The 17,174-nt window shown below is 43.8% G+C and overlaps 1 protein-coding gene across 1 annotated transcript in view; it reads right to left on the minus strand.

The window, feature by feature from the left end:
* Positions 1-5,716, minus strand: part of LOC139640344 (dedicator of cytokinesis protein 9-like) — a 50,267-nt gene extending 44,551 nt beyond the window's left edge. The window contains exon 1 of the mRNA XM_071514538.1: positions 5,552-5,716. Coding sequence (XP_071370639.1) covers positions 5,552-5,716 — 165 coding nt within the window. The remainder of the gene's footprint in view (positions 1-5,551) is intronic.
* Positions 5,717-17,174: the final 11,458 nt, after the last annotated feature.

Here is a 17,174-nt window from a genome sequence, read left to right on the forward strand (position 1 = left end):
ACAATAGCCCAGCCTCTCTCTCTCTCTCCCTCTCTCTCTCACACACTCGCATAGGAAGGGTAGGGCCCCTCCCACACTCACAGCTGTGCAGCTGTTGTAGTGTGCATGGATGTGTGTGTGTGTGTGTGTATTTGTGTGTGGGAGAGGAGGAGGAAGGGGTACAATGTTGGATGATACATGCGATCAACCACTCCAAGTTAGTGGAGGCCCAGCAATCATGCCGTCATCTGCCTGCTCCACCTGCCTGTGTGTGTGTGTGTGTGTGTGTGTGCTCTCACTGTTCACAAATGATAGAAAAGGTAGAAGAAAAAAGGTAAGAAGGTAGAAGAAGACAGAAGAGAAGAGAAGAGGAGAGAAGAGAAGAGGAGAGGAGAGGAGAAGAGAAGAGAAGAGAAGAGAAGAGAAGAGAAGAGAAGAGAAGAGAAGAGAAGAGAAGGAGAAAGAGTAAAAATAACTTAACAGTGAAACTCTCATATCTCAGCTCCAGAGAGAGCGGTCTTTAGACAGACCCTATCTGTGTGGATGTTGGTGTGTTGATAAAGTTCTGCTCCCCACTGATATTTTGGTCTGCTTTGAACTGTTCCTGCGCCGTATCCGCTGCAGCAGGCACCCACAGCAGGGTCTGTTAACACACACTTCCCCTTATCCGGCTCTCTCACACACACACACACACACACACACACACACAGAAACACACACTCGCACACACCGTCGCTCTCCTGCTGCTTCAGGAACGGTTTGAGTTGCCCCTTGTCTCTCCATCCAGCCAGCGTTCTCTCTAAGGAGAATCTCTCGCCTTTAATCTCAGCGACGGAGGCGCCTCGGCTCAGCTGTTTTCCATCGGAGCATGTGTTTCAGAATGATGACATTTAAAGAGTTATCAATGAGGAATTAGTGTCAAAAATTATACTAATCCTCTGTGATTTAGTCTCTTTTTCTCTTTCATGCCGTTTCACACACAACTTGCAAACCACACCGATGCCTACAAGCCACCAATTAATGATCACGCACTCATACTGATTCAGTAATCAACAGCCATGACTAATACTGATGATAAATAACCCATTCCACGATCTGTATGGGTAGAGAGATTTGGCCTCAAATCTCTCTCATGCATGCAGAGAATAAGAGGTGGGAGGGACGGGGGATGCCAGCAAGCGTAGATGACATGCCATGGGTCAGGACGACTTCAAAGGCCGTTGTCTCTGCATTGCGGTTTCAGCGCCATCGTTCCTAACAAAAATGCAACACAGTGGAGGGCGCGTGTGTGTGTGTGTGCGCGTGTGTGTGTTTGAGTTTCAGTTTTTTTGTTTCAGGGTTCTCTGATGTGCTCGGAGTGTGAGGAATTCTGCATAATTCGCATCGCTTGTATAAACTGTACCCGCTTCAAAGGGACTCTGAAATGAAATGTACCATTCAGAGAAATAACTTCTGTGTGTTTCAAAAGTGCAGGGAAACCGTACAGAGGCTGTGCAATAGGATTGTTCCATTTAGCCAACAGAAAAAACGAGGTGACATTGAGCTGGATAAAGTGCCGATAATAATAATAGTACCAGTGGTTGTAGTGGTAGTGTCGTAGTAATATTTGCAGGAGCAGTAAAAGCAGTAGTAGCTTAAATAAAAACTAACCCTAATGTTCTCTTGTACATTCTGAATTAAAGGAACAATTCACCCCAAAAGGAAAAGTCATTATCTACTACTGTCTCTACTGTCACTGAGGAACATGTAGGAGATAATGAGGTAAATGTTGGACATTTGGACCCACAGTGCAATCGTTTGGCTACAAAACACTTGAGTTTGGAGAAATTTTATGGACTTTATGGATTTTATGCTTTTTTTTGAAGCTGTAAAAGAAGGCCAGATTACCTTAAATTAGGCTGAGATGGAACTACAGGAGTTAGCTTGTGTGTTTGGTGGGGCTACGAACTTCAATGGACTTTCAACTGACATGCGGAGTAGTAGATAGCTGACTTTTCACTTCGGGGTGAGCTATTCCTTTTAGGCAAAGCTATAGAGGTTTCTGACTTTGCTTTCCTCTGGCCAAGATACAGTGTTTCTGCCGGCTGTGTGACTGCCTCCCTCAGCGACAGCGTCACCAGCGCAGCGTGATAATCAGCCTCTTGTCAAAGCCTTCGCCTGCACTGAGGTCATCCTGCTTCATTCACCCACATCTCTGGAGCGCTCTCACACCATCACGCTTCCTGGAGCCATCACTGGGACCGTGCCAGCAATACCATGTGTTTGTGTGTGTGTGTGTGTGTGTGTATGGTAGGGTGGGTGGGATTGCAAATGAGTTTACACAGCCATCTGCGTAAGCGCTTGACGCAAAAAAAAGTTGTCAAGAATGAAGGGAGGAGGGAAAGAGAGAAAAAGAGTGAGGGGGGAGGAGAAGGAGGAGGAGGAGGGTGTCCATTTGTTTTTACACAGCTTGAACCCATTAGGCCATGTGAGCCTTCCACACCCTTCCCCAGAGGTGTGTGCACATACATACACACACACGCACACAAACACGCACGCACACACAGACACATGCGCACACAGCGTCATCATACAAGTCTGTGGAGAATTGCATAAGGGCAGACTGATGTAATGTTTGGGAGCAAACCATCACTACAGATGCCCTGGAGAGAGAGTGTGAGGGTGTTGCCTGAAACACAGTGAAACATCCCATCCGCCTGATCCCCCTCCACACACACACACACACACACACACACACACACACACAGATGCACAGACATAATTACATGCAAGCAAGCACACTGGCCTGCAACTCACCTCTGTAGCTGTGGTACGCAGCTTGAATGATAAGCCGAGCCGACAATCAAAAGCCATTATCAGTCACACAAACTAAAAACGCAGACTGTCTGTTCATCTCAAAGAAGAGATCAGCGGCCCGTCTCATGCTCCACATCATATAACCGCAGCTCCAGGTAGTACAGGAAAAAACATGTGGGACATGTTAAATGTGATATGCCCTTCCCTAAGCGCCGATGATGTCAGAGCTCCCAGAGGTGCTGAGAGTTGTGCTCAGGACAGAACGTCAGCTAAAGCACAGAACGTCCCAGCATGGGATTAGTGGAAGAATCACGATACTCACACAGGGTACAACTGAGTTTCATTCACTCTTTCGCCTGTTTCCTACAAAGATACCATCCATAGTCTGCATTGGACCAGACTGATCAGAATAGACACAAGGCCATATGCAACAAAATCAGTCAGTAAATAAGTAAAATCCTTTAAAAGAAAATAAAAATAAGGTGCAAGTATTAGTGGCTTGTAGCCCAGACCCACTGAGTTCAATACTTCTCTCACTTTCTCACTTTCTCTCACTCTACATGACAACCGGTGAAGTGTTAATACTCTAAATGCTAATATACTAATAATAATGATTACAGCATTTGCAAAGGGGGGTTTAAGCCCCTACTAGCAGAAGGGATCAAAGTCAGAAGACACTGCATATTTCCTGACCACCTAAATAATGAAGTGAAACATACACTATATTATTTAGTATTTTGTCCAGGTTTAGGTTATCTGACTTACTTTAAATATCGATTCCATTGCATAGGATTTCAGACTGGTTTCTCATAGCCTTCCAATTTCTCTTAAAGGTTGTTTTGCACTCTCAACCTCCCTGCTATTGAGTTTTGAATCCACTGCCAAAAACCCACCCCACCCACTGGCATGCTACTACCTGAGCTAGGGTTAGACCGACATATCGCTTTGCCAATATATTGGGCCGATGTTGGCCTGCCAGTAAAAATCAGATATCAACCAGTCTATGTTACCCACTGCTGATATGATGGAGGGGGGTATACGATTTTACTCAACCAGTTTCAGGCTGTCAGTCTGTAAAACCTGGAATGAAACCTGCCACTTCTGATGTTAAGGAGCTGCTACCCAGCCTAGGAATTTCATTAGCTGCCCTACAAAGAATAAAATCCTGGGGATCTCAAAAATATCGGTATCGGTCTTCAAAAACCCATATCAGTCAAACCCTAGCCTCTCTAAACACTAGGAGAAAGTGTCTGGGATACCTAAGGCTCAAAGTACAGATAAGTCAGAAGAGGTTCTAGGAAAGGAAATACTGATATGATCAAGCCATCTAGAGTATTTCTAGCACATCAGGTGTTGGTGGGAGTTCCAGTGTGTTTTGCAGTTTAATAATGGCAGTAGTGCTGTGACTGTAAATGTAATTGTTATTTTATGGGAGGAGGCTGTGGGAGGCGACTGCAGCTCAATGGATGTAAAGGAAGCATCGCATCTGGAAGTGAGACTGGCTTACAGGGAATGTCCTTGAGTCAACCTGCACTAGCACTCAGTACTTAACCCCCCTCACTATTGATTAGCCATTAAATCACTTTGACTTAACGCAGGGCATGGCTGCTGGCTAATGGAGCTAACTTGGGGGAAGTAGCTTAATGTAGCACTGCATAAATTCAACCGGCAGGCAGACAATGCGGCTACAGACCAAGGAACAACTGTGACAATCCTTTTTTTCCGTGCATTTTCATGGAAAGAGATCCAAAACCCTTCAGAGCCATGATTTGTATGCACTCAGAGAGAGTGAGGAAGAGAAAAGACATAGATAGATGGAGAGAGAGAGAGAGAGAGAGAGAGAGAGAGAGCGAGAGAGAGGGAGGGACTCATTAGTTTGATTTCACTTTACTTTCTTATTGCAAGCAAACTTAGGCGTTATCTCAGTTTTCCTCGGAGCCAAATTTTAGAGCGTTTGATGTGCTGCACCAGTAATTGTGTGATCGGGACACTGGAAGATACACTCCACTTCCAAATCTAGTTCCTCGGGGGAGATTATTAGGGGGATTATTAGCCAAAATCCTGCTGATCTGCGCAGTAACTTGTGTTTAATCTGACAGGGCTCCGCTCTATCTGTAAATTATTCATTTTTTACCCATTTTTCATTCTCAAAGAGGAGGTGATAGGTTGGGTGATAACAACCTAATTATAGCCACTGGAGAGATTGATCAAATACAGAAAGGCGAAGCAGAAGAGAAGCCAGTTTAGAGCAGAATTCAGCCACATGAATAACTCAACCAAGGAATAGTTACTGCTGCTAATTGCTCATATTCTGCTCTCTTCTGTTCAGAAACACCAGCACAGGATGGTGTTTGGGACGCTGTAGATAAACCCTCCTCCGCTTTTGTTGTGCTTGTCACATAGTCTCCCAAAATCGACTCACTCATAGATTCTGCTCACACAAGCCAGGTTCCAACACTGCTGGAAATAATTTGGTTTTTTAAATTTTGTGTGGTGAACAGAAATAGAGAGGCGCACCAAGAAAAGCTTAGGAGAGGTGCTGGTTAACAATAGCACATAATTAGACTGAAAACAGCTGTCATGTTAATTTAAATTTTCTTTTGATAAACACAACTGATCACAGAACAGTGCCGCTCTCCTTTTTCCAAGTAATTTTAAGTCTCATTTTATACTATTTCTTTTTCCCCAGAATAGCCACAAAAGTAGGAAATGAGACACAAAAACAGCAACAAGAAATTTAACTGAAATTAATAAAATTTCCAAGTTGCGAGTTTACCAGAGCGGTGGTGGGCATCCAGAGCTGAGATCCCCTCAGACTCAGCGTTTCCTCTTCCTCCTCCAGAGCGCCCAGCTGAACCGCCCCTTTATAAACGTAGCCGCAGTTCCTCTCGAGGATGGAGCGAAGCCCCTCCAACAGAACCACGCTGGTGGTGCATCCCATGGCGCCGCCGCACGCACACCGCCACCATGCAGGAAGAACCGCGACCTTAGTTCTAACCTTTTGACCCCCAAGTTCAGCTCAGGTGAAGTGCAGCTGCTGTGCAACAACAGCCGCCCCACTTGACCCAGAGAGTCAATATGATCGATCTTGTGAACTCTCAACCTTGACCTCTTCGCTTTGATTTTGAGTCTTCAGCACAGTTGATTCCCGCTGTGAAAAAATTCCCACTGTGAAAAACCGACCCTCCAAAGCTCCACTGCTTCTTAAAGACCTCTCACACGGTATAAAATCCGTTTTATCTCCTGTAGCTGAGGAGAACTCCTATAAAATCATTCCGCTTGAAACACAACCACTACCTTCCGAAGGCGAATCTCAGTCCAAGTGTGAAAGCTGCTGGGCCGCTGGGTCGTATCCCCCTGTGTTTGGCTCAGCGGGGAAGGAGGGATGAAGGATGAGTGTGCGAAAGGGAGGAGAGGAGCCGAGCTGCTCATTCAGTCGGAGCAGGGCGTCGACTCTGCCGACTCGCTCTCTCCTCTTCCTTTCTCCTTCTACTGGGGGATGAGGATGCTCAAACACTCTCTCTCTCTCCCTCTCTCCCTCACTGACTCTCTCTCTCATTCACTCTCTCCTTTGCTGCTTTGCACTCTCTCTCTCTCTCTCTCTTTCTCAACCTTGCTCTCCCTCATTCATATCTGTCACCCTCACTTCTTCCTCCTCTCTCAACCTTGCTCTCTTTCCTCTTCTCCCTTTCTCAGTCTCTCTCTTTCTCATTCACTTTCTCCCTAACTGTCTCTCTCTCTTCTCTGCCTTGCTCCCTCTTTCCATCTCTCTCCATCACTCATGGCTGTCACTTTCACTTCTTCTCTCCCTCTCTCTCTCTCTTTCTCTCTCTCTCTTTCTCTCTCTCTCTCTCTCTCTCTCTCTATCCCATCTCCTCCACTCCCTCACTTTCTCCTTCACTCTCCCAGCTGGCTCTCTCCCTCCCTCGCTCTCACAGCTTAGTCATTTCTCTGACTCTGCATGCTTTGTCAACAGTAAAAAGCATACTATTACCAACAAAGAGACGCACAGAGACGCACCCACACACATACACTGCCTGTCGCAAACAATGTTTTGCTCTCTCTCTCTCTTTCTCGCTGTCTCTCTCTCCCCCTCTGTCTCTCTCTTTTTCTCTCCCTCTCTCATCTTTCTCCCACTGGCAATGAAATTACAAGGGATGCAGTCATCTTTCTGATGTCATTTGCATGCCCTCTAAGGCATAAAAAGAGATGATTTAACTTCTCTCAGCCAGACCCGCGGCCATTAACACCTTCTTGGCCTGATCTATCAAGCTTGATGCGTCATAGGACAACCAGGACAAACCTGGAGACACGCTGCAAATCATCATCCAATTAAAGTCAGAAAGCATGCGAGCTCTCTCAGAAGGCATTATGTTAGCTCAAGGATACAGGCGTGCTCATACTAGGCTAATTCCAACACAGATGCAAACAATTCTCTGGATTTTTTCCCCTTCTCTCCAGTGGCTGGTGTAAATATTTCATCAGCGGTTGACACACTCACCTACTTTTAAGTGGATGATGCAGCAAAATGGATAACATGGTAGAATCGCATGAAAGGAGGGGAAAAGCAAGAGAAAGCACAGAGTGGATTCAGTGGTTGGCACAAAAAAAGTCATGGGAAAGGCTTTAGCACTGGATGAAGAAAGTAAGAGGCAGAATGACAATATTGGCATTAAGGCTGAGATTAAAACAAAGGAGAATGTCAGGGGAAAACAGATATTTCATTGATACAGACAAAATCTGCCATGAACAAAATCCCCCTGAAAGACAGACAATAAACTGTTTTTCATATTAAAAATCCTAAACTAAAAAACAACCACACATTCAAAATGAGAAATAATAGTAGAAATATGATCTTGGGAGCTGCTGTTATTCCACAACTGGAATTTTTAACACAAAGATTTTCTCTTTTGGGAGAAGCTACCCAGCCGCAGAAAACGCCTTGTTCAAAGTTTCAGAATACCACTCTGTTTGATGGTCTCATAGCTGTAAACTGGCACAGCTGTAAACAAGCCCTCAGCAGCATTCTCCTAACAGTGTCATTACATTAGGGCTATTCCTCAGAGGACGCATTAATCTAATGAAGGACCAGGCAAAGCCAAACTGCACCCCGCAATGCACCCGATAACCTTTTCACAAACATCTCTCCAGACCAGGAAGACTTTGCACCAGACCGCAAAGTTATTTTATCAGAATAAATGTCCACAAAAGACATTTATCAGCTGTGTCTGTGTGCTGTTTAGTAATGACAACAGGGTACAGAATGCACTGGAAAAACAAACTGAAAAACGATGTGCCGTGGAACAAAATCCCCCTAACTCAGCAGAACAAAATAATGCTCTTTTCAGATGCTCATCTTAGATTCCACAAAATGGTACATTCTTCCTCACTCATAAACTTTTAATTATAAATTTGCTCCCTAAAATCATGTTTTATGGTTTTTGATTTTTCCGTTGGGAGAGGCTGGAGCTGTACTGGTTGGTTTGGACTAAAATGCGGATTTCATCGGCTGATGTATTAAAGCCTTGACATCACTCTGTCTTTTCTTCTGAGGAACCAGAACAACAATAAAATATCAGAGATTAACGTTGGTCTCCTGGCAACAAGAAACTGTCATTTTAGAGAAAGTAAAGAAATGAGTGGGGGATAAGTCTGCTGGAGAGCAATCACTCATACCAATACACCTTAATCTGTTCCTCAAGCAGCATAAATAAAGTAAACCAGACCTGTAGAAAGATGTGCTGGGTTAAACAACTAAAATAAACTCTTAACTAAAGCCTGTTAATCTATAAAACACATTGCCCCTTCTTGACATAAATGTATCAACAGCCAAGATTCTTGTTTCCTGATCTGTGAAAGCACTAGTCCTTGTCTTTACATGTCTAGATGTTGACAGCATGCTCAGTTCTCCAGTAACCAGGATAGACTGCTGAGATGGAGGATATGCATCACTGCTGCCCCCTACAGGTTGATCCTGGCACTGCAACAACAATGAAGCTGGATGACTCACTGGAAAAATGGCCAGACTGTGCTCTCTTACCTCATCTTTTCTAATAGATTTTTAAGAATCCCCCCGCCACACACACACACACACTCATCCACATGAATCACAACAACCAAAAATGTTGCCAGACTGCAAGCCTGAACAAAAGCCTAAGGACACGTAATTGACGTAAGCTTTGCCCAAAACATAATGTGACCCAGAGAGCAGGCACAGCAAAAGCAATTATTCAGATTAGAAGACGGCATGGCGGCCACGTTTCATCGCAGTGGTAAAGTGTACGGGGCATGGAAAGCTATCTAGGGTCTGCCTCAAAAAACTAGGCCTCACTTAAATTGTGGGGTTTAATCGATCCTATTTTATGATTACCTGTAATTTGAATGCACACAGTGGCAGTTGGTGTCCAGTCCACACATCATGGGGAGTGACAAACTTCAAACAACATGGCATCAACACACATGGCGAGCGACAGATTAAAAAAAAAGACACGTGTGCTAATCAGAACAAAATTAGTTCTCAGTTTCATAGAATTTGGTTACGATCAAAGCAATCAAGGTTAGCTGATTGTTTTACTCTTTAGCAGGTCAGTGAATACCGTAGGGCAAAACTTAATATAACTTTGATGTTTCTATTCTTCACAGGCAAAATGTGTCAATATGTTCATCAGAGACCTACATTTAGGCTAACAATAATGAATGTCACTGTGGAATCTAGGTTACTTAGTGTGTGTGACTGAGTGTGTGTGATGTATTGGGTTTCTCATGAATGCCCTGTAGGTAATCTGGCAGACTAGGTTGGGATCCTTTTGCACAGCTTGATTAAAAAGCAATTAAAAACTCTGGCCAGGCACAAGGTTTTGGCTATGTTCAATAGCCACTCTCTTCATGGTTAACCAATAATGAGAAAAACTAGCACACTGCTACCACTGTTTGTATTCTGAACTAGGCCACTGAGTGTTGTGGCTAATGCTACCTATCTCAGCCTAACTTGTGGATGGAAAGATTCTCAGTCTGCTGTAAAGTAGTTGTGCCAAAAGAACATTTTCCACCCTTAAAGCTGAAATGTGACGGCTATTTTTGCACATGCAACAGGGAACTGGATGTGCAATTAGGTCAAAGGAAATTTTTAGGGTCAATTCTCAATTTTTGCTGATAATGCTGACTGCATTGCTGATTGAGATAACAAATGCATATTTAACACACTTACCCCTTGCTGTTAAGTAAGTGAAACAGGGTAAAAGGATGGCTCTCCTGGTGCCACACTCATATAGCTCACGCAACATTAAAAGACCTTACGCAATCATATCTAAACATTTAGCTTTAAGAGGCTTTGAGGGACTAACGCCCTATTCCATATATAGTACATAATAAACATTCCTACTGATGCAAGCCTATGTAATTGCACACACATGCAAACATGTAAACATGCACATACACACACACACACACACACACACACACACTGATTGCATGCCCCTAAATCGACTTGATTATTTATATACCCTTCTTCCTCGCCCCCTAAGAGGAATTTCCCCTGAACCTTGGTTATATCTTATTGCTGTTGCTGTGTGTATGTGTGTGTGTTATGTGCTTGTTTTCATTACAAATGTTTAAAACAACTTCCACAATCTGCTGAACTTGAAACGCAATGCTGCTGTCTTCTAAACCCAAGGCAGATTCCTACAATAGAAGAACAAATGAAAACCTCAAAACGCTGAGGATGTTGCAATAATCTGAAATCTCTCTTCCACACGGACTTAAATCAACCCTGGAGGCCATATAGCAAAAGCAAAAAGAAAATGCAGTAACTCTCCAATAAAAACGATGTGGCGTTCAAACTGTAAAAACATGTTTTAATTTGCGAGCCCGAGGGCTCTACAGAATGATCACAGCTCCATTCGCTAAAGCTGGTGGTAACTGGCAACTTGTCAAAATGTTGTCATTTGATAGGAATCTAATTCTTATAGCGATCCTCAACTTGCTGCTGGATCTCACTGTACTCTATCATTCGTATAGGGGAAAGTAAGTGTGTGTGTGTGTGTATGCGTGGGTGTGTGTGTGCGTGTCTGGAGGGGTATAGCGCTGAGATGGGGTTGGGACACACAGGGTACACACACACACACACCCAGCATGCATCTGTGAGACCCGGGATGATCAAGAGAGAGAGAGAGAGCAAGAAGAGAGAGGGTGTTTATGCGAGGGTAAGGGTGGCAACGGCACAGAGAGAATGAGGTAGCCTAAATAAAGAAGACACAGAAACCACATGGCCAGCAAAGTCCTAGCCTCAGCTATCAGCAGCAGCGGCTCGGGAAACAAACCCAGTCGGCGACCAAGCGCCCTGCTTCATCAGAGCTTCTGCCCACTGTATCATGACACAGATATAGGTCAGCAATGCTGGAGCATCTGCAAATCTGCAGATAATCTCCACCAGGTTTTTTAATGCTATAATCAGACCAAATCCTCTAGAGCGGAGTTCAGTCTTGAGTGGAGTTCCACAGTTTGAACTGCGGGTCATCACCGACTATAAATGGGAGGTGGCATCAAGGTATCAGGACCCACGTTACTGGGTTACAGCCTCTCTCCCGCTCAAAGGTTTGGGTGTATATTTTAGGGGAAATGATGTGAAGAGAGAATGTAGTAACAGAGCTGACAGTGTGATGGGTATTAGAAAGATAGACAGTGAGAGAGACTGAGAAAGACAGAAAGAGAGAGGCAGACAGATACAGACGGAGAGAAACAACCAGAGAGATAGACAGAACGAGACAGAGACAGAATGTGAGTATGCATGCGCGCGTTTCCATGGTATGTATGTGTGTGTGTGTGTGTGTGTGTGTGTGTGTGTGTGCAACACGCCCAGACTGAGAAAACAAACTCAGTCAGCAAGGCGAGGAGAGGGCAGAATGAGGTATAAAAACCTCTAAGCAAGCATTTCCTTCAGTTGGAAGTGATTATTAAAACTGCAGGGGCTGTCTTTACTGCTCTACTGCTTGGCCGCCACTTTGTTTACTAAGGTATAGCTGAACGCCCGCCACGCCTGCAATAACTATAGTGTGTGTGTGTGTGTGTGTGTGCGCGCGTCCAACTTGCTCTCTTAGTTCCCCTCTGTCTTGAATCTAGATGATTTAACACATATGCAGATATTCATAATTGATGGCCTCCTGGGTGCCTAGTGTGACACCATGTCACAGAGGAGAAAGAGGGCAAGTTTAAAAATAGGCAGGACTCCTACCCACTCCTCATCCATTATTAAACACGGCCCAGAGATCCGATCTGACATCCATTATGCCACTCAACACACTGTGCGCTACGACAGAATTAATAGGCTAGTATGGTATAATTGCCGAGTGTGGAGATGAAGATTGAGGTTAAATAATGGATTGTATTCAACATAAAAGAGGAGCGTGCTACATATAAGATTGTTGAATGCCATCTGCAACACCTGCGCTTCATCTATAAAATACTTTCTGCTTTCTCGATACTCCCTGCTCCCTCAATATTGACTTTAACTTACAAAACCAGTTTGATCTGGAGAAAGAATGCACTTGCCTGCTATGCATCACGCTGCAATCCAAGGCAAGCAAACCTGCTTCTTGCTGGGTGAAATCTGAGTTGTAGAGCAAACTCTTTGATATATACTGTATATATTTGTTTTTACCACATCAGCATGTGAGGCCCATGTCAGCACTGTGGAAATGGGCACCAGAAACAGCTGTGCCCTAAGCCCAGCCTCACCCAGTCGAGCTCTACTATGTCTGAGGTGGTGATGAATGTGAGTGTAACACGATGACCCACGCCCAACCCCGATATTAAACCATTAGCACTGACAAGATCTCATGGTCAGTGGCAGGACCCCTGACTTTTCCATATCATGTGACAACAGGAAAAGAAAAAACTATGGCCACTGGTTGAGGCTCTTGGTCATACAGCAGAGACTCTATGTGCTAATTAAGGCGGACATCAATTTAACACCAAACACAGCGAGTTATCCCCGTGGTTTCATCTTAGCCTTCTCCCAAACTATTGCAGTTAACGGGGCCTTCTTTTTACAGCTCCAAAACAAGATGCAGAAAATGTCTATTGAATTTCTCCAAACAGCTTGTGCAGCATAATCCAAATGTTTTGTAGCAAACCAGTGTTTTGTAACTGACAATGCTCTGGTCACATGTGGATCCTTCAGTAGTAAGCAGAGTCTTGCACCAGAGTGCTATAGGGTGCGTGTGCAACCAGAGCTTTGTCAGCTACAAAACACTTGGATTATGCTGCGCAAGCTGTTTGGAGACATCTGACGGGCATTGTATGCTTTTATTTTGGAGCTGTAAAAAGATGGCCTTATTAACTTCTATAGCTTGGGAGAAGGTTGAGATGGAACTACAGGGACTAACTCGCTGTGTGTTTGGTGGTCCAAAGAACATCAGTGGAGTTTCAACTGACATGGGGGTGAGTAGATAATGACTGAATTTTCATTTCTGGGTGAACTATTCCTTTAATTATTTAAGGTCAGGGGATCAGATAAAAGGGAAGATGCATTTTCGCCGCAGGCAAAGAGCCAGCTAACATGCTAAGATCATAAACAAGCACTCAGCCAACAATACATTTGCATCCCTGCTCTTTCTGTACCAACATGCAAACTGATATGGTGGGTTTCATGGCTAGGAGACGTACTTGACACCAGAACATCAAATGAAAGGCCAAATGGATTTTTACATTACTTGGGGAAAACTAAACAGCCTTCAATATACTCAGGTCTCGTTACCATGGAATCTAAACTGTCTGTGCCTTTGATTACTGTTATTACATGATCAGGCGGAGCACTTGGACCATGGGGAGAGAGAGAGAAGCCATAATTGACATAAAAGGCTATTAGCTGGAGAAACATGGTATATTGATCATCATTATACAACAAGACAAAACCATAGGGTCAGCTAGGTCACTGCTGGGGACAAGTCCCTGTGGAGGAGAGCACTACAGTGAGAGAAGAACAGCAAACTCAATTGCTGATGATACTACATCTACAGTCAATAACCAGCAGTACGGTCTATAAAGAGAATTCAGCCCAGTCTGCATTCAGGAGGTGATTTGAGCAGGAAAGAGGGAACAAACAATTAAACGCCTGACCCTTTTTAACATGGGGGGCGATGTGATGCTGAAACAACAATTTACCTCAATACCATCCTCCTCATTCAGTACACACAGATTAATCACTGAGTCCATGTGCCAGCCTGCATACTGTATGAAGTCCCAACATACAGTTAAAGAAGCAGGTAGAATGTGTCACTGAATGTGGCAGCCGTACCTCAGTCATTACTCATCTGTTTCTGACTAACCTATCAGGTTGCAAGGTGCACCTGGGGGGGGTTAGGTGACATTATGAATTAAAGAAGAAGTGTGTGTGTGTGTTCTTTCTTGTCCCTTTATCCTAGAGAACTGGGGTGTATATTTCAGTTACCTGGCAACCCCTTTGAGAAAGTTGTAACAATAGACACTCTGCAGACTACAATGGATATGCACCAGTGAATAAAAATGTCATGCTTTTCCGATAAATGTTGAGCGATGAGTGTTTTTAGGCAGCAGGGTGGGGTAGAAAAAAGGAAAGCACTCTTTAACCAGAAGACCCAGGTTGAAGCCCCTATAGTCTGCAAGCATCTGCCCTGCTGAAGTGTCTTTGAGCAAGACACTGAATCCCTGCCAGCTCTATAGGTGTGCTGTTCTGTAGCTGAGCCTGACTTCTGACCTAAGTATCAAGTACCAAAGTATAACACAATAACATGATGATGTGAATTCAGTCTTTCTGTGTGTGAGTGCGTGTGTGCGTGAAAAGAAAAAGTCAGTGGGAAAAAAAACATTTAGGTATTTCTGTGTGTTCTGCTTTGGTCTTGTCTTACCATCAACACGGACGTCCTGACAACCTCGGAGACGCTCTGCCTCAACTCTGCGGCGGTGCCCGGCTTGTTGAGACCCCGGGTAAACTTCCTCGCCTCTGGTGGAGCCGAAGCCATAGCGCAGCAGCCCACCTTTCATCAGATAACAACTCGAGGCGCTGATTATCAGGGCTACTCCAAGCTGCACGACGAAGGCTAAAATCATGCGTCGCCGGCTGTCCTACCTGCGTTGACTGCGCACTGGCGCTGTTTTATCCTGCCATTACGCTCCCACTGAACTTTGCACAGGCTCGTTCATAGCCACAGTGGGCATCGTACTCCAATACACCGAAGACTAAGACCGAAGACCCTGTTCTCAATAGAGATCGGACGCAACATCCAATGCCTGCTGTGCTCTGTCCCATCACCGGAGGTCCCTTGCGCAAACTGGCTGGCACGCCCCCCTCAGACAGAACCCGTCCTGGGCTCTGGATAATGAAACATACCCGCTGAGACTACATTTAAAACGCATTTATCCAGGAAAGTATAATAGCCTACTTGTAGACGTGGAGATAACCTATCATAACGAAAAGTTGCGATACAGTAGGCTATATATACTGTATAGCATCCTGTGTTATTCCGGCCAGTGTGTCTGTGCGTTTAGACTGACATTATCGTAGTTATATCGTTTTTTTCTATTTTTATTTCCTATGGTAACACTATCATATTCCTACATTATTCCTTATACGAATAGCCCTATCGTAGTCATGCTGTGATATTTGTATAGTAAGCCTATCACTCTAAATTATTATTGGATTAGTGTTGTTATTTTCGTAATGTAGGCCTACGTGACACAGAGCCAGAGAGCTTTAGGAGCAAAAACAGACCTCGAGGATTTTCTTGATTTCAGTATTAACACAAAGCAAATTATGATAGTCTGCATAGTAAGTAGTGGAGCTGCACGAACTAACCATATGTTTAAGGTTATATAACTAGAAACCGCACACTGTTTTAGTCGTGGGCATACATTGCCACCTGCTGGAATAATATTTTTTTTAGACACTGAACTTTATATGAAGTTATTTGACCACAGAGAGGCAGCAAAGTAACACTAATAAGTTCAATAACTATTGCTGCCTTCAAGTGCTGTCGGGAATATGTAATAACGAGCAGAGAGCATATGAACGACCCAACAGAGTGGTAAATATGACTGGGAAATATTATAATGATGGGAAGGATGGGTTTTTATATGAGTTTATATAAGTGAGTTAATGGGATGTGACATTTATAGGGAGGATAAAAGCAGTGCATGAGAGTATGGAAGCCGGGCCAACAACTGATGATAAGGGTGAAGTATTTTAACATTAGCCTATGTGTTGTTGTTTGTGATTAGGCTGCATGTAAATAACATTGTTGTACTATGTCTCCCTCCCACTCTCTCTCTCTCTCTCTCTCTCTCTCTCTCTCTCTCCCTCACTAATAAATGAATTAAAACATAAATAACATGTCTGATGCACATTTTATCCTCTTCATTCTATTGCTGCAGTACAGAGCAGCGCTGTCAAAAATAGGGGCATGGGCCAGGATAACATTTAAATGCATCACTCTGATGTTCATTCATTTGATATGAGAGAATATATTACTGCAGCATCTTTCCATGGCAGATACATTGCAATTCAGTGCAGGTGTTGCATGGGTTGGATTTATTCTACTTATTTATTGATTAGGTCTATGCATGCTCTGGGGTGCTTTAGTGCGGGGAATAAGGGGTAGCCTTCTGACTACCCAGCGCCCCAAGATGAAGCAGGGCCCCTAAAGTGTCTAGACTAAAATGCCTTGTATATTTATAAATGTTTTACAGTTTTATTTCACATTGCTCTGGTTTTGAAACCAGGTTGAAATCCACAAAACTGCAAACAAATAAAACTTTCCCAAAACTATGAGTAACTGTTGACGAATTGAAACAAACAGGAATAAACATTTTCCTGTGCAGACTAAAAAAAATTGTGGTCCCTAGACAGATTTTGAACAGGGGAGTGCTGGTGAAAGTATGGTTTAATTAGTGTTATCAGGTTAATGCTGGAAACCCAGAACTACAATTAGGGATGTGCCCAATAACTGATCGCTAAATGAATGTGTATAGGTGTGTTGAATTGCAGATGGGTAGATAATATAGATATTGGTCATAAATGGAATAATGGTGGTGTGGGGATGAGAGCAATGTGGAAGGGGGCCCAGAGTCACCTCCTGTGCAAACGGCCCATAATTCCTAGCTACGCCCCTGCTTAAATGAAAACAAGCCATTTGCTTCACTAGCCATCTGTGACTTTTTCACAATAACAACATTTCGGCAGTGAATCAGTGCTGAAACAAAAATACATGTGATAACCACATCTACTCAGCTACATCTCAGTACTTTTGAACCACGGGTTGAACTGTGTAAAAAGCACCAACATAACGTTAAATGCATTTTACAGATTAGACGTGTTGATCAGTGGGTGTTACAAGGAGCACTTGAAGGCAGCATGTGTTTTAAGGGTG

Source organism: Centroberyx affinis, unplaced genomic scaffold, assembly GCF_046629955.1.
Source record: "Centroberyx affinis isolate AG114_WGS23_722 - 3 ecotype Tasmania unplaced genomic scaffold, CSIRO-AGI_Caff_v1 ptg000287l_1, whole genome shotgun sequence".
Classification (NCBI taxonomy): domain Eukaryota; kingdom Metazoa; phylum Chordata; class Actinopteri; order Beryciformes; family Berycidae; genus Centroberyx; species Centroberyx affinis.